Genomic DNA, 25,420 nt, shown 5'->3' on the forward strand with positions numbered 1-25,420 from the left:
ACAAAATGCAGTTTGGCCGGCCCCCGGCTCCTTTAAAGGACGGCGATGTTCCTGGGATGAGTTACATTCATCACTTGTCAGGATGAGTGCTCTCCTCACTGCCTAGCTCAGGTAAGACAGCACAGAGCATTTTCTGCATTCAGCCGATTCTATTAAACACTGTAGTTCAACACAGTTCATTGATTGCTATAGATTTAACCAGTTAGATTGAAAGATGTTCATAGGCATTGATGATTAGTTTTTGGAAGTAGGGGTATGAGTGATGGTGTGGGCGTAATTCATGTTCAGATAGGAAAAGTGTTAAGCTTGAACTTTTTAAAAAACCTTCATTGGCAAAGGGGCGCCTGGGTGGCTCAGTCAGTTAAACGTCTGACTTTGGCTGAGGTCGTGATCTCACAGTTTGTGAGTTTGAGCCCCACATTGGGTGAGCTCAAGCCCTGCCTCGGAGAGCACGAGCCCTGATTCAGGTGAGCCCCACTTCTCTCTCTCTCTCTCTCTCTCCCTCTTTCTCTCTGCCCCTCACTCATTTGTTCTCTCTCAAAAAAGCCAAAAAACAAAAAAACCTTTGTTGACATTTATTTTATGCTGAATGGGCCATAAGTTGTTGTTGTTGTTGTTGTTGTTGTAGTTTTTCCAGTTTCTTCTGGGAAGATGTTTCTTCAGTGCAATGATCTGTTCTTTTTCAGTAAGGATCATCCCAGTATGGCAGGAGGAGTTTATATGGGGGTTAATCTGACCCTGAGCTCTGTAAACCCAGAGGCACATTTTTGGGGCCTTGTTCACCTGGCTGAGCTCAGTGACCGATGAATCAATATCTAAACTCTTTAAGTTCAGCATTACTGTCTGCATTTTTCAGCACACGCAGTACGATTTTGGGGCCACTGCCCTGTGTCTAACCCCATTGTCTGGCCTGAGCCCCACACCATAGTAATGAAGGAGTGGGATGCATTGCTTCTATAAAGTGACATCTTTCAGGGACTCAGTGGCTTTTCAGATATACATACCTTTGATTGGGCTGTTTCATGGACGTTCTCAAAGTAAACACAGAGATTTTAACCTCTTGATTTGCATGATTTGTCAGGGTCTTCAGGTTCAAGAGAGTAGAGAACCATTTTCAGAGATCATCTCAGGCTACTTACGGAGGAGTTTTAACTTATTCTTACACTGGGGCACTGATAATGACTGTCAAGTAATAAAGTCAGGAAAACAGAAGGCAGGACAGTCAGACAGTGAATTAGATGAGCAAATAACTGACAGCAACGTTCTGTCCTTAGAAGCTGTCCAGCTGGAGAGCCTGGGTATCACCTGGGTATCGTGAGGCTCCCACCTGGGTATCACGAGGCTCCCACTTCCTTGGGCTGGAGGGTATTTGAAGCCAAGGAATAAACTCGGTGCTTCTCCCTCTGGCATTTACTTTATTCAAAGATGTGAGACAAAAAGACCATGGCTTTTATGAGAAAACAAGACAGAGATGTAGTAGAGTGGGAAGCACACAGTGCTGAGGTTTGAGAAGAGCTGGCTCTGGGCTCTGCCATTGCTGCAGGTGGCTTCTGGAAGAGTCTGGGAAGCACAAGGCTCCCTCTCGCATCTGGGTCATCCACCTGGGCTCCCAAACCCGTGCTGCACCTGCCTCCTGGAATGCTTTTCTTCTCTGTCTCCCTCTACCGAACTCTGTTTCTGGTAAGTCCGGGTACAGATGCTCCTTCCTTTGCGAAGGATATCCTGATGGACTGCCCTTTGACTCCATGCTCCTTGTCAGCTCCTCTCTATGGGCACATGAGACCATGTCTCTGCTCCTCTCTCTCCTGGCTTCTGGCACAGTCTGAGTATTTTGTCACCTGGCAAGCACTGTGCCTTGTGGAAAGTAGGATCTCAATAAACTTGTGAAGAATGAACAATGAATGGATGAGAAGTTGGTATTCCCAATCTGTGCCTGGTCAGGCAGCCGATTTTATTTCTTTTTGGAAGTGAAAATCAAGACAGGGTTTGGCCTGACCCAGAGGGATTTCTTAAAAGAAGATGAGAGGGAGGAAACGAAAACCCTCCCTCTTAGGTAAGTTTCCTGCCGAGACAAGGCTCCACCACAGAAGGAGGGGCCTCTGGCGATGCTCACACTGGAGAAAAGCCATTTGATCGGTAACTATTTGTTCTAATTTCCCAAGTCTGAAGGGAGAGTGAACTGATGATTGATTTAGTTCTGCCTGTTCCCCTTTTCATCAGTAATGCAGACTAAGTAATTATCCTTTTTGATTTCTTTACTTACATCAGCCCCAATAATGTACTTTTGCATATAAGGAAATATTAATTAAGAATGAAAATAGGGTCATCAAACAATAAAATTAAATAATGGTGCATGAAGGACATCATGTCATCAGTGTATCAATATGTTGCAATCAAATTATCAAAGAAACTTCCTAATTCCCAGAAGAATCGTGCTGTGACCCAAGGCCACATTAGGAGAAGCTTAGCCCTGTTGGGCACCGTGTCCTAATGTCGCTGCTTCCCAAGTTTGTGCTGTGTCTGGAACTCTGTGGGGCCATTGGCTGTACCCATGCCCTTCGTGGGAAGTGTTTAACACAGCTGGAGTTGGGTCAGTAAGTTTCCCGGGCACGAGTTTGGGTTCTGCCCATTTGGCAAAGGAGGAAGATGCTATTTCTCTGTCAAATATTTTAAAACCTGAATACAAAAGAAACTTTAAACATAGGGGTCGTATATAGTATCGGCTGTGTTCCTGTCCATGCAGTGGGTAATTCAGTCCTGGTGCCCCAGTGAGATTTGGCAGGGATTTCCCTTCTCCAGCAGCCTCTGTTGCCTGATTTAATTTTATCTGCTTTTTGGTCATTCTAAGCACTATATGGATTCGTTCAGCATAAGAAAACGTCCTCCCAAGTCTTATTCCCACTTTTGGGAGCTAACTGAACTCTGGTTTTACAGAAAAGACGATGGCTAATTGGAAAGAGTTAAACTTGCTCCTCTTTTTCACGTGTGTGTTAATGTATCTCCAACCCTGCGTCTGCCTCCCAGTTTCAGACAAAAGGGGGGCATCTCTCTCCCTCCTCCCCCTCCTCCTCTGTGCCCCGGACTACCCTCCCCCGTGTTTTGTTCCGTTTTTGTTTTTGTTTTTGTTTTTTTGCCTCTTCCTCTTCCACTTTCTGCCACTTGCACGATCCAAGGCTCCCTTGCAACTGCTTTCAAACACGGCCAGGCTCAATTCTACTCTAAAAAGCACGCAAGAAAACCGAACGCCTTTGCTTGACCTTGCTGTCTCTTCTAGTCTATTTACTGCCTTCCTTTTGCAGCAAGACATCTCAATTTCCTCTTTCCACATAGCCCCGTAGCTCTGTGGTCTGGCTTGCCTTCTCTGTCACTGTTGAAACTGCATTCTCAGAGGTCACCACGAGTGTGCAGTGGGCCCAGTCCAGAGAGGGTTTTGTGTTAGCTTAATTATTCTTGTTTTCTCAAGAGCATTACTTTTCCTTCTCTCCACTTTTTCTTTCAACCTTCCACTCTGATGTACTTCTTTGGTTATATCGTCTGCATATGTCCTAATTGCATTTCCCAAACTTGCCCGTTGCATTGCATGGTGGCTAAGAGTCTGAACTCTGCCTGCAGTTGAACTCTAACTCTGCCACCAATTAATTACATGACATTTGGCAAGGTCGTCTCTCTGTGCCTCAGTTTCCCCATCCTTAATATGGGGGTCACAATAAAAGTACTTAGGTTTGTTGTAAGAATCAAGTGGGATATTCTGTGTAATATTTATCTCCATGTTTGGCACAGAGAAATATCCAATAAACATTTATTAGCATAACAATAAACTCCTAGAGCTTTGAAAATGTAACTTTTTTCTTTCAGAACCTATTCCCCACCTTGCCAAACACAAGGCCAGACAATAAATAGTTATTGATAAGTAGATCTCTGGGAAGTCCAGGGAAGGAGGAAATACTATTATTCCCAGTTTTTCGTTTTGTTTGTTTTACCAATAAATCAACAGTTTAAATCGGTCCTTTCAGGACCGATGGTGTCTGTTGAGCAGAGAGGGGCGTCAGCCTTAGAGCTCTAGCTGTTGGTGCACCAATCAGTCACAAAGAAGCTGCTTGGCCTGGAACACAGTGTCCCATCCTTAGATTAAATGCGGCTCTAACAGGATTAGGGAAGGAAGGCCTGCAGCTGTGTCCCCAGCCTGGAACCCGTCCATTGAGTGATGCTGCCATCTGGTGGCGTCACGGGGGAAACCGCTCCGGGCAGAGCCCTTTGGTTTGGTGCAGGGGAAGAGCCCAGAACTGCAGTCCTTTCTTTACAAAGTGTGGGTGAGACTCGGAATGAGGGAAGAATACGGGGACAACACAGCAAGGGGAAGGGGGAACGACACCTCAGCACACTTTGGGAAAGTAAAGGACACAAGTAATGCTTGCAACCACTAGGAACAATCTCGCCGGGATTCGGGGGATAATTTCCTTCCCCACCCCAATACCATCATCTAAACTTTCCTTTTTCCCTATAATTCTCAATTTCCAACACTCTGTAGCCGACCCGTGATCCTGAACAGATCTGTTTCACCGTCCCATTTCCTTTCTTCTATGTTAGGAATTCAGAGCTGGGAAAATTGAGCCGAGTCATCCCAGCTGGCGACCCCCCCCCCTCCCCGAAACAGCGGATATCGGAGTAGCCCGGGACCCCACGCTCCAGCCGCACCTGCTGCACTTGACCACGTGACCGCCACAGGTAAGGCCCGCTGCGCGCGGGGGGGGGGGGGGGGGGGCGGGGACTCAGCCGCGGGAGGAGGTCTATAAGGGTTCCCCAGGCCTTTGTGGAATGCCATTCGGGTCCCTGGCATCTGGAGGAGTTCTCTTTGTAAAACTGAAGTGGGCAACGCTGACCATGAATCCAATCTTTTTTTCTTTTCACAAACTATGTCAATCCAGCTGTGACCAGTAGAAAGATTATAGATCATTATATCAAGTCATCAAAGAGTTTTAGGAAGGGAGGGGACTGAAGACGAGATATTGGTGCTTCAAACCGAAGTGTGGGCACAGCGTGTCCTTGCCTGGTGAGCACGCCTGTCGCCACCTGGGAGCCGGACACAGGCTTAGCACACTGTGAAGGGTAGTACAGATGTGGTGCTGGGACTCTACTCTGCCACCTCGAGCTATTTGAGAGGAGTCGTTTACATGACTCTAAGCTCCATTTCCCTCTTTTCTAAAGTGGACATAATTAAGCCGACTTCTCAAGATGACTGTGGAGATTAAATCAAATGTGGGAAAAGCCTCTTATTTGAAAGATTGGGACTGAAGAGCTCATGGAAGAAGCCTGTTGAAGCAAAGATTTAGAAAAGATGATGCTTGTCTCAAATATCTTACCTTAAAATATAGAATTTCCTCGTCTTTAATGTAGGGCTATGGTCTTTTCTTTGAATATGGATCCACTAGCTGGCGGGTTTTGAGCTGTCTTGCATAAGGCACACGCATAATGCTTCTTCTGTGAATTCTGGTTTTGGTTTCTGTTGGTGGAATGAGAGCTTAAGGGAACTGGGGGAGACACACGTAAAGTCACTTCTGCAGAGTGATTCAAATTCCAACTGTTCCACTAAGACTCTTTGCAAATGTTTACCGTCCACACCGATTCTAAGTGGCAGCTTTCCCGATGTTGAATCTTTCCAAAACATTCCATCTTGCTTTCATAGAAACAACTTCCTTTCTTTGTGTATTCATATTTCATCGATGTCTATAACACTTAACTGTCACGGTTACCATAACAAGCACAGCTGTCAGAAACTGGTTCTTGGTAAGCCGGTAAGCTTGTAAGGGCTAGTGGAACAAAAGTGAGGAGCAAACACCGTGGGCCACAAGCATTGGTTGGGCCTGGAGAATACAGGGAACCTGGCACGTTGGCTCAGCAGAGGTCCGCCGAAACAGCATCTCCTGCAGTGTATACAAAGTGCTAAATATAATGCCCAGCATACACAGTACCCAATAAATGGTAACTATTAATATTATTATTATCATTAATAAGGTCAGTGTTGGGAGGATTGGGAGAAATCCACCAGTTTCTTCCCCTTGTTTTACAGAAATGATCAAAGTATTTTGTAATTTTGGCCTTTATAATATACCTTTTGGCTTCACTAAGTTAAAGGATTATTGACCATAAACCTTATATTTCGAGTCAGAATCTGGGAGTCAACCTAAAATACAAAGCAATTTTTTTCTTTTTTCTTGTTTTTAGAGTTTATTTCTTTATTTTTGAATTTTTTTTTTAACGTTTATTTATTTTGGAGACAGAGAGTGAATGGGGGAGGGTCAGAGAGAGAGGGAGACACAGAATCGGAAGCAGGCTCCAGGCTCTGAGCTGTCAGCACAGAGCCTGACGCGGGGCTCGAACTCAACGGACCGAGAGATCGTGACCCGAGCCGAAGTCGGACGCTTAACCGACCGAGCCACCCAGGCGCCCCTATTTCTTTATTTTTGAAAGGGAGAGAGTGGGGCGCCTGGGTGGCGCAGTCGGTTAAGCGTCCGACTTCAGCCAGGTCACGATCTCGCGGTCCGTGAGTTCGAGCCCCGCGTCAGGCTCTGGGCTGATGGCTCGGAGCCTGGAGCCTGTTTCCGATTCTGTGTCTCCCTCTCTCTGTGTCCCTCCCCCGTTCATGCTCTGTCTCTCTCTGTCCCAAAAATAAATTAAAAATGTGGGAAAAAAAAATTTTTAAAAAAAAGAAAGGGAGAGAGAGCATGCAAGGGGAAGGGGCAGAGGAAGAGGGAGAGAGAGAGAATCCCAAGCAGGTTCCTCAACAGTACAGAACCCAACACAGGGCTCAATCCCATGAACCGAGACCTGATCGCGACCTGAGCCGAAACCAAGAGTTGGACCCTCAACCGACTGAGCCACCCAGGCGCCCCACAAAGCAGTTTTCTACATCACCCTAAATCCATGTCTGTTTCGGAAGACCAGGTGGAATCACAACATGGTGACGAAGACAAGCTCCGGGGTCTCAGAAAAGGCAGAAACCAGGGGAACAGGGCATTAGCACGCTCAGGAAGGACTTCCCGGAAGAAGAAGAGTGGGTTGAAGCATGCACACTGGGATGAATGAAACTATAAGCAGAGCCATGCCATTGGCTTCAAAGTGGCCAGGTGGCCTCCCAGACCCAGTCCCACTGGTCTAGGCACCTGTGCTGACCAGGGCAACCCACCAGAAAACCCTAATTCCTCATAGCAAAGCGTGGGGGTGACTGGGCTTGCAGATGGAGTTAGAACAGAAATCTAAGAAATCTCTGAATCCAGGGTGCCTGGGTGGCTCAGTCAGTTGGGCGTCTAGACGACTTTAGCTCAGGTCATGATCTCGGGGTTCGTGAGTGGGAGCCCTGCGTCCGGCTCCGTGCTGACAGCTCAGGGCCTGGAGCCTGCTTTGGATTCTGTGTCTGCCTCTCTTTCTGCCCCTCCCCTGCTGACACTCTGTCTCTCTCTCTCTCTCCTTCAAAAATAAATAAACAGTAAAAAAAAAAAAAATCTCTGAATCCATATACATATGTTTATTCATGGTCTGTTTAAAATGCTCCTCTCTGAGACCCTGTATTGCAACAGATGGAAATTTTTCTTTTGTTTGACTGGATTGGGTCTAAAGGACTTAAGTGTCGAAAGGAAACGGGAAGGAGTGCACGTGGGCAGCGGCAGCTGTAGGCTCAAGAGTCACAGGGCTCCAGGTGGGGGTTTTGGGGACCCCCAAGTCACTTTTATGTTTGTTTTCTTTTCTAAGGAAACTTTTTAAGAAACGTGTACGAATCATTGCCTGTGCAGCTCAGGGTGATTTTAATTCTATTGTGAAAAAAATTCAGTGTGCTTCATGAACATATGCAGTCAACGCCTTGTTCTCTGCAGAGTCACCGACACTCTCCCCTCTCTTCTACCCTCTTGGCCCCAGCTGCTCCTCTGACTTCTGGGGTCTCTCCTGATGTGTGAGTATGCCAACTCTGGAGTCATTTATGTTCTGTGTAGAGAACACATACCAGTGTGTGTGCCGTCACACAGCGTAGAAAATGCAGTGCTCAGGCCCTGCACACTCTGGGATTCTGGTCCAGTAATTCTGGGCTAGGCCTGGGGTTTATAACAAGCACTGCAGGGGGCTCTAACGTCGGAGGCCCAGCCAACACTGTGAGAAATACTTTGCTTTTCCTGCACCAGAGATCAAGATGCAAGTTTGAGCTACATCACAGTTTTTACCTTATGATAGGGAGGTAGGGAGGTAGGCAGGGCTTGCTAGCAGAGGTGGTGAGCTAAAGGTGGGGTCCTGCGTGTTTTTCTAACCACATACTGAATATGCCATGAAGAGCACTCAACACTCACGAACTTGGCACTGCTTGAGAGCCTTCTGTGACCTTAAACTCTAGAGGTGCCTATTAAGAAGTGACAGGGGGGTGCCCACGTGGCTCAGTGGGGTAAGCATCCGACTCTTGACTTCGGCTCAGGTCATGATCTCACGGTTCCTGAGTTCAAGCCCCATGTCGGGCACTGGGCCGATAGCATGGAGATTCTGCTTGAGATTCTCTGTCTCCCTCTCTCTCTGCTTGGGATTCTCTGTCTCCCTCTCTCTCTGCCCCTCCCTCGCTTGTGCTGTCTCTTAATAAAATATGTACATATAAAAAAAGAAGTGACAGGGCTGGCTGCTTGGCTTCTGAAGCCTGGAGATGTTTTGGATGGCTAAAAGACTTACTTGTTATGCTAATCCTACAAGAGAATTCTCTCTCAGTGGAGAGAAGCCTCAGGCATGATTTTCTTCTGCCCCGGAACCAGAGACATCAGCCACTTTATCATGAGGCTTGTGCCACAACCCCCACCCTCCCCAAAGTGAGCAGCCCTCAGCTTGAGGAACTTTGCTTCTTTTAAGCTCCGCCTACCCACGGTCAGACACTCGTCAACTCTGATCTGGAGCATTCAACCCAAAGAGTGGCAGGTTCTAGTGCAACAGCGGGTTGTGTGCAGAAAACCACCCAAGGGAGCAACCAAGCATGTTCTGTCACAGTGTGAATTTTTAAATCCTTTCATTCTGGAGAAGACTGGCATAGTAATACTCTAGTTTCTTTCTCTTAATGAAGTGTTTTCAAGGTATGGTCCCCAGGCCAGTAGCATCCCAGTATCACCTGGGAGCTTGTTAGAAACGTAGATTTGAGGTATGCCTGAGTGGCTCAGTTGGTTAAGCATCTGACTCGATGTCAGTTCAGGTCACGATCCCACAGTCCTTGAGATTAAGCCCCGTATACAACTGTGCGCTGACAGCATGGAGCCTGCTTGGGATTATATTTCTCTCTCCGCACCTCCCCTGCTCCTGCTCTCTCTCTCTCAGAATAAATAAACTTAAAAAAAAAAAAAAGAAAGAAAGAAGTGTAGATTTGGGGTCATCCTTCAGATGTACAGAATCAAAAACTCTGGGCATCAGGTCTGGGACTCTGTTTTAAGAAGCCCTCCAGGCAATTCTAGTGGATGTTCAGGTGTGAGGACCACTGGCTTCATGTCACATAAAGTTTATGGGAATGCCTTTATTCAAACACAGACGATATTGCTAATCGGTGGGGTGATTTTTTTCTGGGCTTTTATCTGAGATCCCCATTGTAGTAGTGAGGGGAGGTCTGCTGGCCAGAGATGTAGAAGAAATAGACACTAGGGGCTGGAGATGAAGGCGTGTTTTCATGGATCTCTCCAGTGTCTTCTGACCAAGAGAGCATTACAGAAACCAGCAGGGATGGAGGGGCAAAGACAGTGGAGAAACCAAATCCTCGCGCGCTTCAGGTCAGAGTCAAATGTTCCAAAGCACAGCTGTTTAACAGGGCTGGGTTTTGTCAGCCACCTGTGTTTAAGTAAGTTTGCAACTCGAGTAGAGTAGATAGGGTGGCCAACATGTCCAGGTTTCCCCAGGACTTTCCTGGTCTTAGCATTTAAAATCCCATGTCCCAGGGAACCCCTCAGGTCCAGGGTCAGTGTGTATTTTTACCGTACCACCAATCAATTCTCCAGTTCTCAGCAGATACTGACTAGTTGTCCTAGAATTCAATTCAATTCTGACATTATCTCCTGTCACATCCACAGGTTAGGGGCTCAGCCCCACAAGGCAGTCCCCTCTCCCTTTACTTTAGATGCTAATGGCAAGTATGGGGTGTCACCTGTGCTTGTGACCAACCAGCTATATTGGATGTTCCCACATTCCCCTCCTTGGGTTTGATGAATTTGCTAGAACGGCTCACAAAACTCAAGAGAAACATTTTATTTACTGAGTCATCGGTTTATTATAAAAGGATGTAACTCAGGAAAAGCCAATGGGAGATACAGAGGGTAAGGTATGGGGCAAGGGCAGAAAGCTTCTATGCCCCCTCTGAGCGTGCCACTCTCCCCAAATCTCCACTTGTTCAACAATCCAGAAGCTCTCTGAACGCCATGCTTTTGGGTTTTTGTAGAGGCTTCATTTTACCTTGGCACCATGATTAAATCATTGGCAGTTGGTTGTTGAATTCTATCTGCAGCCTCTCTGGCCTCCCAAGAGGAGGGGGTGGGACTGAAGTTTCCAACCCTCCAATTCCCCTGGCAACCAGCTTTATCCTTTGGTGAGAAAGGGCTTTCTGAAAGTAGCCTCATTAACATGACAAAAGATGCCTCGATCACTGTGACCACTTAGGAAAGTCTAAGGGTTTTAGGAGCTCTGTGCCAGGAATGGGGACAAAGACCAAGTATATATTTACTATAGATCACAATATTGCAGGGCAAACCAAGGTGATTGGTCACTAGTCACGCTAGCTCAGTGACTGCCCATTGGAATTACTCGGTGAGTTTTAAAAATTACCGATGCCTGAGATGGTGACAGACTTGGTCTCTGGTACAGCCAGTGCATTAGGACATTAAAAGTTCCTCAGGTGATTTTATTGCAGCTGGGGTTGAAGAACCCCTGCAGCACCTGAATATCATTTCTCCTACCAAAAAAATTTTTAAACCAAAACAAAAAACAATGGTTCTGATGAAGTTAGATTCCTACCACATACCGTATACAAAAATGGCCTCAAAATGGATCAACAATCTAAATATAAGAGCTGAAACTACAAAAATCTTGGAAGAAAACAGGGGTAAGTCTTCATGACTTTGGATCTGGCAGTGGATCCTCAGATCATTAAAAGCATGAGCGACAACAGCCATGAAAATAGATAAATTAGATTTCGTCAAAATTGAAAACGATGGTGCATCAAAAGACATTGTCAAGAACTTGAAAAGACAACATACAGAGTGGCAAAAAATATTTGTAAATCGCATATTTGATGAGGGTCTAGGATCCAGAATATATTAAGAAATCTAGGGACACCTTGGTGCTCAGTGGGTTAAGCGTCCAACTTTGGCTCAGGTCATGATGTCACGGTTCATGGGTTCGAGTCCCACGTCGGGCAGCTCAGAGCCTGGAGACTGCTTTGGATTGTGTGTCTCCCTCTCTCTCTGTGCCTCCCCCACACACTCTGTCTCTCTCTCTCAAAAAAAACAAACAAACAAAAAAAACCCCAAGAAATCTACAACTCAAAAACAAGCAGCCCATTTAACAAACAGGCAAAGATTTGAATAGAGATTTTTCTGGAAAAGATATTGAAATCACCAACAAGGGCACAAAACGATGCCATTAGTCACTAGGGAAGTGCTAATCAAACCCACATGGACATGCCACTTCACACGCACTAGGATGGAAATGATGATGATGATGATGATAATCAATCGGTTGTTAGTGGAAAATAACAACTGGTGATGTGGAGAAATTGGAACCCATGCACATCACTGGTAGAAATGTAAAATGGTGCAGCCACTTGGGGATTCCTCAAAAAGTTAAACATTGAATTACCACATGACTCAGCAATTCCACTCTTACGGATAGACCCAAAGGAATTGGGAGCACACCAGTGTTGACAGCAGTGCTGTTCTTTATAGTTAGGAGGTGAATATAACCCCAGTATCTATCAACAATGAAATGAATGGATAAACAAATGTGGTGTATCCATATCTAGGCCTACCTTGGAGATATTGTGGGTCAGGTTCCAGAACGCTCAATAAAAGTGAATATTACAATAAAGTGAGTCAAATGAATTTTTGGTTTCCCAGTGCATATAAAAATTATGCTTACACTATACTATAGTCTGTTAAATGTGCAATAGCATTATGTCTAACAAAATATACACGTTAATTAAAAAGATACTTTATTGCTAAGAAACCGTCATCTGTGTTTTCAGCAAGTCATAATCACTGATCACAAATCATCAGAAGAAATATAATAATAATGAAAACGTTTGGAATATTGCAAGAGTCACCCAATGTGGCACAGAGACACGAAGTGAACAAATACTACTGGAAAAATGGCACCACTAGACTTCCTTGACACAGGGTTGTCACAAATCTTCAATTTATAGAAAACACAGTATCTGTGAACTGCAGTAAAGCAAAGTGTAATAAAATGAGGTATGCCTGTCATGGAATACTATCCAGACATAAGAAGGAATGACATACCAATAAACGCTATTACATGGTTGAACCTCAGAAACATTATACCAAGAAAAGGCTAGACACAAAAGGTTACAATATTGTATGATTCTATATAAAATACCCAGAATAGGTCAATCCATAGGGACAGAAGGCATAAAAATGATTGCCAGGGACTGCAGTGAGGGCAGCATGGGGAGTGACTTCGTCCTGGGTATGGGGTTTTCTTTTTCGGGTGATGAGAAAGTTTCAGGACCAGATAGAGGTGGTAGTTGTGCAACATTGTTAAAATAGTTGCGTGGTACATGGATTTCACCTCTTTTAGAAAATATCAACAGTTCACTCTTAGGTACAAAATAGAATTGAAACTGATCGCTTTAGCAGTCAAAAACCCGACACAGCTGGCCTTTAACTACTTTCTGTTGCCTTCTCTTTTACACTCTCCTATTTTAATTGTTGTTACCGCTGCTACCAGGACACTAGCTACATGGAACCCCACTGAAATCCCAATGCGTCAAATATGCTCCTGCGTCTCCTTTATTTTTATCCTTGTATTTTTTGCTGTTAATTTTGGGCTTTGTTAACCAACTTTATTAAGTATTTTTTGCCAGATTGATTGTTGTTATATTTGGGTTTTTTAAGTTTATTTATTTATTTTGAGAAAGAGAGAGAGTGGGGAAGGGGCAGAGAGAGAGGGAGAGAGAGAATCCCAAGCAGGCTCTGCACTGTCAGCACAGAACCTGATGCGGGGCTCAATCTCATGAACCGTGAGATCATGAACTGAGCCGAAATCAAGAGTTGGACACTTACCCGACTGAGCCACCCAGGTGGCTCATATATATATATATATATATATATATATATATATATAAAATTTTATTAATTAATTTTATTTATTATTATATTTATTATTTTTATTAATTTATTAAATTTATTAAATTAATTTATCGAATTAATAAATTTATTAAATTAATCTAAATTTTATTAATTTATTTTGTTATTTTTATTTATTATTTATTTTATTAATTTATTAATATATTAATACATATAATTTTTATTTATTTGCTTATTTTTTAAAATATAACTTATTGTCAGGTTAGCTAACATACAGTGTATACAGTGTGCTCTTGGCTTCGGGATTAGATTCCCATGATTCATCACTTACATACAACACCCAGTGCTCATCCCAACAAGTGCCCTCCTCAGTGCCCATCACCCATTTTCCCCATTCCCTCTCCCCCCATATTGTTTTTTAATTGAAATATAATTAACATACAATGTTATATTAGTTTCAGGTATGCAACACAGTCACTTGACAATTTATTGATTGTATTATTTATTGATATTATTGATTGTATTCCGTGTGCTGAATGCCTCTTCTCTAAAGTTCACCGACATGCAGGGTCTCTACCAGCTGTTCCAGCCCACAGTCCTCTCGACTCTTGTGGCTCTTAACTTTACACCTTGCCCACAAAATGTGGTCCTCATACCAGCAACAATGGCGCCCCCCCCTAGGAGATTATAAGAAAGGCAGCATCTGAAACCTTCACTGAGTGAATCTGCATTTTAACAAGATCCTCTCATGACTCAAGTGCACGTTAAAGTCTGAGAAGCACTGGTTTATACTAGTTCAGACTGGTTTATACTGTTTATACTAGTGCACCTCAAATCAGGCTGTAGATCAGAATCACTTTGTGAGCTGTATTTATTTATAATATATATTTTATTTTTTTAATGTTTATTTTTGAGAGAGAGAGAGAGAAAATGTGAATGGGGGGAGGAGCAGAGGGGGGGGGGGGGCAGAGGATCCAAAACAGGCTCCATGCTGACAGCAGTGAGCCTGATGTGGGCCTCAAGCTCATGAACCATGAGGTCATGACCTGAGCTGAAGTCAGACGCTCAACTGACTGAGCCACCCAGATGCCCCTATAATGTATATTTTAAATAAGATATACCCATGGTAAAATCACAAAAACTGTAGATATAGAAAAAAGTATGAATAAGCAAGTCTTCTTCCTACCCCGGTTGCTCAGATTTCTACCCCCAAAGACAATTTTTGTTAAAGTTTCTTGGGTTTTCTTCCCTGTTCTCTTTACATATGCAAGCATATGTGTGCATGTATATATTTCCCTTTCTGTTCTTTTTACACAAACAGTAGCATACTGATTTCCAGCTTTCACTCAATAGCATGTTTTGGAGATCATTTTAGCATATGTAGGTCTGCCCAATATTCCTTTTTTCCTTCCGAAAAAGGATGTTTATTAACATATATCATCTATATAGATTTTTCTTTTTTTAAGTTTTTTTTTAGAGTTTTTGCCCAATATCCTTTTTAATGACTGCGTAGTAGTTATCCTGTAGCTGTATATTTGTAATATATATGTGTAACTTGCTTGTATTAAATAGTAAGTTACAACTATTAAAGGACACTGCATTACAAAGATCACTTGTTACAAAGTAGTGCCTATCCTATGTATGCGTTTGAGCATCTGAGCTACAGTGTATCTGTAGGATGCAAGGATCGCTGAAAGATATGTGCGTCTCAAAATTGTAAGAGATGATATCCAAATCCCCTCTAAAATCCCAGTATACATTCGTGGGGAACTTTAAAAAACACAAAGTTTTTTCAGGCTACTTTTTACTTCCACTCGTGAGGATCTGTGTGGACGGGGCCCAGAGTCTTCATTTCATCTCTTTGGAGATTCTGATACAGGGAGGCTCTGGGATGGAATGGGAATCAGGGGACAGACCATTGATGCCTCTGCTGCCTTTCCTCCTGCTCTTTATCTTTCCACAGGACTGTCCCATCTCCTCACCAAGGGTTCTGGTTCCCAAGGACAAGCCTCAGGGATGTTGTTTCTTTGTGTCCTTACCCCGGCACAGTGCTTTGTATGACATTGCCTGTCGAGGACAAGGCTCGGAGGAGTGTTTGTGGCTGATATGACAATTCTGGTGGGTTTTTTGTTTGTTTGTTTTGTTTTTTTAGTCCCATGGACCAAACACAAAGAAGAATCCTGGGCCAGCCCCTGCCGATCCCCACCACCCAGCCTAAGAAGAAAAGGACGTCAATGGTGTCTTTCTTTTCCAAGGTCTGTCACCAAATGTTATAAACAGAGGTCCCTCCCTACCAGCCACTTTGTAAAGTGTGCTTGCCTGGTCTGCATTAGTTCTGGAGGCTCCACCGATGCTCCTTTTGAAAAAAAAAGCTTGGTGACACTTCTTATAACTCAGACAGAATGTTTACAGGAGAACGAGATGAGCTGGGAAGAATTTAGCTTGCTGCACACTTAATAATAATAAAAATATAGAATAAAGTGCAATGAATATTGAGAAATAGTGATGAGACTTGGTAATCAACCAGATACCCAATAGAGCCATGGGTCCAGCCTCTAGCCCCTCACTACTAAGGATAGTGAGGAGGTGGCTTTTTCTTGGATTTCGTCTGGATCATGCATTGTCCTTGGTTCTGACTCCAGTACATGTGTGTGAAGCCTAGAACACTGGGGCCTTCCTGGAAGCATATGTTCACTACAGAGGTAACCCATCTCTTGCCCTGCAGTTAGAGTTTAGTCCTTGAAGTAGGTTCCTGTGTCAGCTGCACAGTGTTCCCCAATTTGCATTCTTTATACATTTCTTTTCCTAATCTTAATTGCTCAGATGCGTGCATCCTGGGGTGGGACATCCTACAGGTGCCCTGAAATGTTTGTAGATGTGCTTTGCTAGCTAGGTCAAGTGTTGTTGAGAGGTTGAGGAGGATCAGTGCCGAGAGTTAACCCTTGGATTTAGCCACATTAGTGGGGCCATCAACCTGATCCCAGAAGGTTCAAGAGATAATGGAGAGAGGAATTGGAGAAAACAAGTAGAGACACCTTTTTCAAAGCGTTTGGCTACAAAGTAGAGCAGAATAATGGGGAAGAGCTGGAGGGAAAAGAAGGGTCAGGAAAACTCTCTCCTTTGAGTTGGAAGCAGTACAGCATTCCTTGTCCTGTGGAGGGTCACTGTTCTCAGCTCACATCAACTGTCTAAAGCCCCCTTTCTTCTAAGCTCTAGCACACCCTCAGTGGTCCTCGGGCACCTGCCATAAGCCCCACCCAACCTACCTCAACACCAGCCCTGCATTATTTTTCTCTACCTATTTCCTCTTCCATCCATTTTCTTCATTATGTAGAGCCACTAACGTATTTCCAGCAAAAATCAGGTGTCTTTGGGTGGACAAAGAAAGGCTGAATCGAGCAGGCAACACAGAAATTTTCTTTAGAGGGAGGGCTTGGGGTTGGGATAGGTATGACTCTGAACACTCCCCAGATCAATACATTTTTTACTTACTACCCAGATCTCTTGGACAGTGAGTCTCCAGAAGCAGGAGCCTCCGAAGAACGAGTTTTTCATCTTGGCAGAAAGAGCCCAGGACCCCAATGCTAAAAAGCGTCACATGGCAATGAGAGGCCTGGGAGCAATGGCCTCTGAGACCCCTGACAAGGTAGGAGGGGAAGGTGGCACCCAGCCAGCCTGATGGCCTGAAGTCCCCAGCGCTGGCACCTCACGTACTGGTTTTCTACTGCTGGGTGACAGGTCATCGCACACCTGGCGGTCATCATCTTGCAGTTTCCTTGGGTCAGGACTTTAGGCACAGCTTAGCTGGGTCCTCCGCTCAGGATCTCACGAGGCTGCAGTCAAGATGGGCCAGACTGCATTCCTTTCTGACACCTGTCCCCTCACAGCCTGTGAGCTTACATCTTCAAGGCCGGCAGGAAAGCCTCTAGCACTCATGCTGGCTAAGATGGAATCCCATGTAATGTAATGTGACCGTGGGAACGATATCCCATCACCACCGTCATAGTCTGTAGGCTGGAAACAAGCCACTGGTTTCTTCCGCACTCAAGGGAAGGAGATTGTACAAGGGTGTGACTCATTTGCAGTTATACGACAGTCGTCGCACCTCAGTATTATCAGCCTTGGGAAACAGAGCTGCAGGTGGGATTAACACACACCTGGACGTCCTCCTCTTGGGTGAATTTGATTTATTTTTGAATAATTACGCTTGTTCGGTAAAAGGTGTTATCCCCACCTCTGCCTTCAGTATCCATCAGCTTCCGTGACCATTCCGTCTCATCTTCTATAAAAGTACCCACTACGCCCCGGATGCCTAGATCATCCAGCCTTCCATACTCCTTGATGTGCCCTCGCTGGCCTCATCTGCTCAGAGGCCAAGCTCCAGATTGCTCTTTCGGTTCTTCTTCCAAGACCGAGCTGGCTCTTGGGTCAGGTTGATGGAAGCATTTGTACAGTACTAAGAGTTGTTGTGGCAGTTCCTGAAGAAAGCCATGCTCTTCGTCCAGGTCCTTGCTTATTGGAAGATTAGAAGTGGGATTGCTTTTCAACTCACTGGGAGCAATTCCTCAGTTGCTAGAATATTAATGCTTTTCACGCCTTGTTAACAGGTGAAAAAATATAAGAAAATTGTCCTAGACCTGCTGGTGCATGGCCTGTATGACCCTGTGAGTGCTGACGTCATCCACGAGAGCATGAAGACTCTGACCATCCTCCTGGGCAAGATCCAGGGGAAGAGCCTGGGCTCCTTCTTCATAGACATCACTCTCCAGGCCAGGACTTTACTAGATGACGTAAGCGAGACGATTCAGAAGATTTCTGGGTTATTAAAGTTGAAGTGGGATTAGAAACATGAGCCCTGGCTGTGTTGCTCAGAGAACATGGTCTCTAGTACTAACTTACTAATTAAAAAATCATACTGCGAGCCTAGTAATGTACCGGGGGGTTATGGAAAACATATAAAGAATAGCATTCCATCACTACCCCTTAAGGAGCTTTTGTTCTTATGGAGGAGTGAATATACGTCCAATGAGGATGGGGATAGTGATGGCATTGCCAACGTGCGTTCGGTGCTCTCTGGCGAATGTGACAGTAACCATAGGCAGCCTTTAGCAAGCCCTGACTGTGTGCCAGGCGTGGGGCTAGGCAATTTCCGTGGGTTATCTCAGATAGTAGCCCTGTGAGGTAGGCACTGTTAATATCTTCACTGTATAAATAAGGAAAGCACAGCACAGAGAGGTTAGGTAACTTGCCCAAGAGTCACAGAGCCAGCAAGTGGATATGAAACCAGGCCCTCTGATCACAGGAACTGTGCTCTTCATGGCCAGGTGACCAGGCAGGTTAAGCAGAAAGTACACTGTGTAGTCTGGATCTGAGATACTGCAGTTACACACGTACACTCTCTCTCTCTCTGTCTCTCTCTCTCTCTCTCTCTCTAACAGGAAGATAGTATCTGTAGAACAGGAAACAGAGCTTTTATTTACTCACAGAGCACCATGCATGAGCTCCCCACACCTAATTCTCCAGATGAACCTGCACCCCACGAGAGGAAGAAAAATCTTGAAATTACAAAATCTGGAGTTTATATATAGGAGCTTCTGGCACATTTGCCTCTCCTCCCACTAAGAGAGACAGAGAGACGGAGAGACCTTTGCTCTGGAATGTGAACCAGTCATCTCTGGGGAGGGGAGAGGAAGGTGTCTACTTTACCTCCCTGGAATGTAAACAGATATCTGCAGGGAGATGTCTCGAAATCTCTCTGGAGGTGTCATCTTAATTTCCAGGACTCATTTGCCGTGCAATCATTTTCTTAATACCTGGTGAGGATGGACATGATGATAGTTGGCTGTAATTGTTTTAAAGTTCACTTATTTATTTTGCGAGAGAGTGAGTGCACAAGCAGGGGAGGGGCAGAGAGAGAGGGAGAGAGAGAGAACCCCAAGCAGGCTCCACACTGGCAGCACAGAAGCCTGACGTGGGGCTCAAACTCACAAACCGTGAGATCCTGACCTGAGCCGAGATCCAGAATTAGACACTTAACCTTGCTACAAGTCAAGGTACATAACAGTGGCATGGTGTGCTTCCATTTGTGTAAAAACGTGAGAAAGGACTACGTAATATATATTTTATTCGGTTTCTTCCTAATTTTCTGGAGGGCTACACACAAAATTTATAGCTTTGTTCATTCATGGGAAGGAAAATTAGTGGTGGGCAGAAAGGGGTAGGAAGGAGACTTACATATATATATGTATATAGTTATATATATATATATATGTATATAGTTATATATGTATATGTATATATATATAACTATATACATATATATATGTGTATATATATATGTATATATATATATATAACTATTTGGTTATTTTGAATTTTGAACCGTATAAATGTATTCTATCTCCAAAACACTGTCTAATAAAGAAAAGAGCTGGGGAGCTGGGATTAGCACAGAGGTCTCCCATTCTAGTCTTCTTGTCTGCTAGAGAAGACGTTCACTGAAGACTCAGCCCGTCTCCTCTGTCCCCCATCTCAGCCAGCTAAGCGCTTTAGACTGGATCTGGTGACCCACCTCCTACCATGCAACAAAGATTGATGGCTGTGTTGTTTTCTGATGCCCTTGCATTTGGGCAATGACTTGGATTTTGTTGTTTTCTTTACTGGGGATCCACAGGAGAATGACAACCTGAGATATTCAGCCTTTGTCCTGTTTGGGCAATTGGCAGACTTTGTTGGGCGGAAATGGAAGAAATTTTTCACCAGTCAGGTGAAGCAGACTCAAGATTCCCTCCTGACACATTTACAGGACAGAAATCCCCAGGTGGCCAAGGTAAGTCTGGGATTCCCCAACTAACTGCATGAAAGCTCTGTGCCGTTCATCAAGGGGGCTGTGGCGCTGCCCCGTTGGGATGCTGGACCCTCTGTTCCCGCCAGTTCAGTTATGCTGTACTTGCTTGTGCCAGTGCGTCCCTGTGAATCCTGAGAAAGGCATCTACTCAGGGTGTCATCTCTCTCTGAGCCAGAGTGCTGGTTTCCAGGGTGCCTGGCTGGCTCAGTGAGTGGAGTGTGCAACTCTTGATCTCAGGGTCATGAGTTCAAGCCCCACATTGGGTGTAGAGACTACTTAAAAATAAAATCTTTTTTTTTTTTTTTTAAAGCGTTATCTTCCATTAGCTCCTCTCCCACCCGCCCAATCTCAGCACGTGTCAATGCTAGATAAACTCAGGTTAATGGAGAGTGGGGGGAGAGAGGCCCAGGTCTAGTCTCTGGGGCAGTAGCCCACATAACAATGATATTAATTCAGGCCAGTTAGCTTCTCTCACTGTGCCTGGTATAGATTTCCCACCTTTGGCTTCTCAGTCCCCTGTAGACCTTTTGTTTTATTCTTGGAGAAAACACATCCTAACGAGGTTGGATCAACTGCAGGCCTGCTTTGAAGTGGGGGAGTATTTCAAAACCACTGAGAGCAAAAGTTTCCATCGAACACTTGTCTTCTTTAAGTTAGTGCACACGGGAGGGACAGAGACAGAGAGAGAGGTATCAAACTTAGGAATCAGAACTACTTTTGAAGGGACAATAATAAGGGCTGTGGTAAACTATAAAGTTATGCTCTCGCCACCAGCCCCAAATTATAAACATGGCCACCTTATAAGCAAGATCCTTTAAGGTTGATGTCTCCCATCCAAGTACTAACCGGGCTCGACCCTGCTTAGCTTCTGAGAGCAGACGAGATCGGGCATGTTCTGGGTGCTACGTCCTGGTTAACAAGACGAGGTTGATGTCTTCGAAACTTCTGGAAGTTACTTTTATACCCTCAGTAGCCCCCAGACCACAGATTGGGTACAATGCTCTTCCTTGCTTGGATTATAGAACTCTCTAATGTATTTGACAATAAGATGGTAATACTATTTTTCTCAGGCTTGCAAAACAACATTTCGAGCCTGTTCTCCATATCTGAAAGAAAGAAAGGAATACAGCTTCCAGAGTGAAGCAGATCAAAGGAACCCTAAACTCTGCCGGCAGCTGGTGAGTGAAAGAGGGTAGGAGAGAATTCCTAGAGGCCCCTGCCCTCCTGGTGTCAACCCAGAAGGTGGACAGCCACACAAGGGAGTCACTCCCCATAAAATGACTCAGGCCAATTATGTTTCCAATAATATTGTCACTGACCCATCATGCAATGTAAATGACAAAATGCCCCGAGGATTGTGCACAAAATCTATTGGTACTCCCAGTTTAGATCAGTAGGCAATGATCTCCACCTCTGAGAATCTGAAGATTGATCGTCCTCATGCTCTGTGCTTGACAACTATCTACACCTTCTAGAGTCAAGGAAGCGTATTGAATCCATCCCTCACGTGCCCTTTTGCTGATTTCTTTCAGAGCCACTATCATCCAGAGCTCCTGCAGTTCCTCTATGCAAATAGGATTCTGTAAACACAGAGCAGCAGGGAAATTGTTCCAGTGAGCACCTTGCAGGGGGCCGAGAGTCCCCCTCTTTTAACTCTTCTGGATGCTTCTGCTTGCCTCTTGTGTTTGTAATAGCAAACAGGATGCTGGGAGAACAGATGATGGCAGTTGCGTGGACTTGTATAATTATATCCCAAGCAAATTCTAAATTGCTTCTATATATATCATCTTCTCCCCATACAAATTTGATGAGAAGGTACACACTTTGTTTAAAACATTTAAAGTATGTGTAGATTCAGTGCTTATTTCTCAGCCTTTTCCTTCTTAAGTTCATCTCGGTCACCTCTCTTTTATTTTTAATGTTATTTTTAATTTCTGAGGCTTAGGAGAATATTATTTGAAGTATTTTTTTTTTTTTTTTAAATCTGCTATTGACACTTTGGTATTGATACCTTTTGTTGGCAAGATCTATTTAAAGTCGGCCAAGGGACCAAGAAGGGGGTTTAGAGGGTATCTTTAGCTTCTCCTAATCTTCAACAGTCATTGCCTTTTAGATCATTCCAAACATGAATTAATAAAGAGAAAAAAATATCTATAAAGCACGGGGTTAAAAAAAACCCATAGTAATGTATGGAATGATAAGGAACATTTACTGAGAATGTTTATTGGACACTAAGCACTTTGCAAGTATTATTTACAGCCTATGAGAAAAGTACTATTATTATCTTCATTTTATAGGTGGGAAAACTAAGGCACGGGGAAATTAAGTAGCTTGTCCAAGATGACCCAGTGAATGGATGGAGCCAGAATTCAAATCTGTGTGGACGGACTTCTGGAACATTTAATTACAATGTGATTCTGCTTCAATGTGGAATAATTGACAGATGGTTAGAAATGTAAAAAACAAAACAAAAACATTAAAAAACTGCCTAGCTGCTGCTCTATTTAACTCAGTTAACTTTTGCTTTTATATGTGCTAAGTACACATTTTTATTAATTAAATTTGTGATCTGAGTATGTATTTGTATTTGTCACCTCTTGGCTAATTAGGTCAATTTTGGTGACCAATTCTAGTCCTATGAGGGATCACATGGCTCTTGTAAAAATTTCAGGAAAAATCTCTTCATCCCTCTGACCTTCTGTCCAACCAGTTTGCTTCCCAAGCTTCTCCTATAGAAATTCTGGTATTACCACTGAACTTGGCATTCAGACCATACTGGACAAGTCTGGGAAATGGAAACCATAAGAGGGTAATAAAGGCTGTAGAGGGATCTTAATGTCATTCTGAAAACCAAGAACTCAATCTTCTGCTCTAGCTCTCCAGAGACAGGGCCTTGTAACACAGATGAGGGCTGAGTTGTCTCCTAGGAGAGACAAGGATGTGGCAGATGGCGGAAGGGGGAGTTGGAGCACGAATGGGTTTTCTTTCTTCCTATTTCGAAGCTGGGGTACATGACCTGGGGAGCTCTTGGGAGTGACACAGGCTCAGGAGCAGGAGGGATGGTTCTGAGCTGAGAGCCCTCTCCCTTCCCAGATGTTGGCCTGTTTGAAACTATGTTCCAAGGTCCGTTTAGAATCTGATGCCGTTCGATTAAGTGATCAATAGTGGCTTGAGAACTGCACTTTGCTAGCATGCAAAAAGGTGGAGGTAGAGTGAGGCAGGCAGGTTATGTGCTGTAGAGCAGAAACATCTATGTACTTAAGGCCCGTTAGCTGATTAAAATTGTGGAAGATGCTGTTGAGTTGACTTTAAGATCTCTGGTAGACTGGTAACTCTGGTGGCCTCCAAAGAATCATGCCTCCTGATATTCATGCCCTTGTGTAGACCGCTCCCCTTGAATCTGGCCTGACTTTGTGACCCACTTTAACCACTAGAATATGCTGAAAATACCACCGTGCCAATTTTAAGCTACTTTTTAAGAGCTTCCTTTTTTGTGCTCCGGGTGAAGCCAGCTGCCATGTAAGATGTCAGATTACCAGAAACAAAGAAGAATGTCTGAGACCACCATTTTGGAAGGAAAACCAAGCTAACCACATGCAATGCCTTGTGGAAGAGAGCTGAGGAACTCAACCTATAATGAAGTCTGAGGTCCAGATGTACGATACAAGTTGGCCGTTCCAGCCAGACCTCAGTTGTTCAAGCTACCCCAGCTGACACCCCGTGGCAAAGAGATGAGCTATCTCCATGAAGCCCATCCAAAATTGCAGAATCGTAAGCAGGTTAATCAAATCAAATCATTGTTGTTTTAAACCACTAATTTTTGGGATAGTTTATTACTCAGCAATAAGTAACCAAAAAAGATTCCTTATCATTAATTTGTCTTTTGGCCAGTTTCATTTTGCTCTTAATAAGTCCACTTTGAGTTTGAACTACATTTCTAGAAGGTTATCATGGAGCTCTGTGGTGAGAGCAGGGATACCTTGCTTTTGTACCGCAAGCCATGCCTTGTTTTCCTTTTTGTATCTCACCGAATGTATCAGCACCTAGCACGTAGCAGATGATCAAGAAATATTTGCTGAATGACTAAATAGTTCCAAATTGTAGTGGGAATAGAGTCCAGACTAGTTTGCTATTCCGGGCTCTCAGCCATGGGTTCACACTCTTCCTTTCCAGCTTTTTCTTCTGTTACTTTTTTGCTTTAGCCAAATTTGGCTCCTCTCTCTTCCGTAAACACTTCTTAGTCTCTTATACTCCTTTGCCTTTGCTCAGTCTGTTCCTTTTGCTTCGAAGTTCCTCCCTTGCCTAGCCATGCACACACACACACACACACACACACACACACACTTCATATGTATAACTTATGCCTGCTCGAAGACTGATCAATGCCTGATCCCCTCAATCAGATGTGAGTTCAGCTCACATCTCTGAAAAAATTCTAACAATCTTAGGCCACTTAGCATGTTTTATCTCATTTGCAAGGTTTTACCTACCTGCCTTAGACTGAAGCTGCTGAAGGAAGGATCCTATCTTGTATAGCTTTGTAACTGTCACATGACTTCAAAGGTACTCAGGAGGTGCCCAGTAAATAAATGTTGTTTGGGGAGAAAAAAGTCAGAAAGTCATCCGAAGCTACTACTCCTTCAGAGAAGCCCATCTTGACAAATGAGGGCTGTCATTTCTCTCCTCATAACCAGACTGCAGGTTGCCTTTATGCTCATGTCCTTAAGGTATCCCTTTTGCCATAAGATGCCTATTAATTTGCCAGTCTAGAGGTAATGCTTTCGCATTTCTTATTTTTCAACACTAGATAAAGAACAGTGAGTGAATTAAAGAAAGAAAAGGAATATTCTCGGGCTATCATGCTAAGGGCTCGGGGTAGAGGTAAATGCATGAAACTTGGTCCCTGCTTTCAGATTGTTCACAACATGGGTCTTTCTTAAAGGGACAGAGAAGGGAGAGGAAGGACAAGGAAGTTGGGAATCTCACAGGTGATCGGTACTCAGTGTCAACAGAATCCAGTGGAATGCCAGTCCATAGAGTAATGAATGCTTCAAATACTATAAAAAACACAAGCGTGTGTTTTATAAAGAGAGGAGCAGCAGCTGTGTAGGACAGCTAGCAGATAGTGCTAGAAATAAGGCAGATACATATCTCTGCTTTTCTGTGTTTTCCAAGCTTTCTGCAATAAGCCATGTATTACTTTTGTAATCCTAGAACACATGCAAAAATGCTGTTTAAAATAAAAATTAAATGCCTG

General features: G+C 44.0%; 1 protein-coding gene across 9 annotated transcripts; it reads left to right on the forward strand.

The window, feature by feature from the left end:
- On the forward strand, positions 1–25,420 carry MRO (maestro). 9 transcript variants are annotated; one of them, XM_058692079.1, is made up of 8 exons: positions 1–111; positions 4,588–4,725; positions 15,469–15,571; positions 16,816–16,962; positions 17,924–18,106; positions 19,990–20,145; positions 21,234–21,341; positions 21,696–25,420. In XM_058692079.1, the coding sequence occupies exons 3-8, from the start codon at positions 15,473–15,475 to the stop codon at positions 21,747–21,749; spliced, it is 747 nt and encodes a 248-aa protein (XP_058548062.1). In that variant the 5' UTR covers positions 1–111; positions 4,588–4,725; positions 15,469–15,472; the 3' UTR covers positions 21,750–25,420. The 9 variants fall into 9 exon arrangements, 8 of the variants coding, with proteins under 8 accessions (XP_058548062.1, XP_058548060.1, XP_058548064.1 ...); XM_058692077.1 differs by lacking the exon at positions 1–111 and adding an exon at positions 127–467; XM_058692081.1 differs by lacking the exon at positions 1–111 and adding an exon at positions 4,025–4,404.

The sequence above is a fragment of the Neofelis nebulosa genome, chromosome 11, assembly GCF_028018385.1.
Source record: "Neofelis nebulosa isolate mNeoNeb1 chromosome 11, mNeoNeb1.pri, whole genome shotgun sequence".
In the NCBI taxonomy this organism is placed as follows: Eukaryota; Metazoa; Chordata; class Mammalia; order Carnivora; family Felidae; genus Neofelis; species Neofelis nebulosa.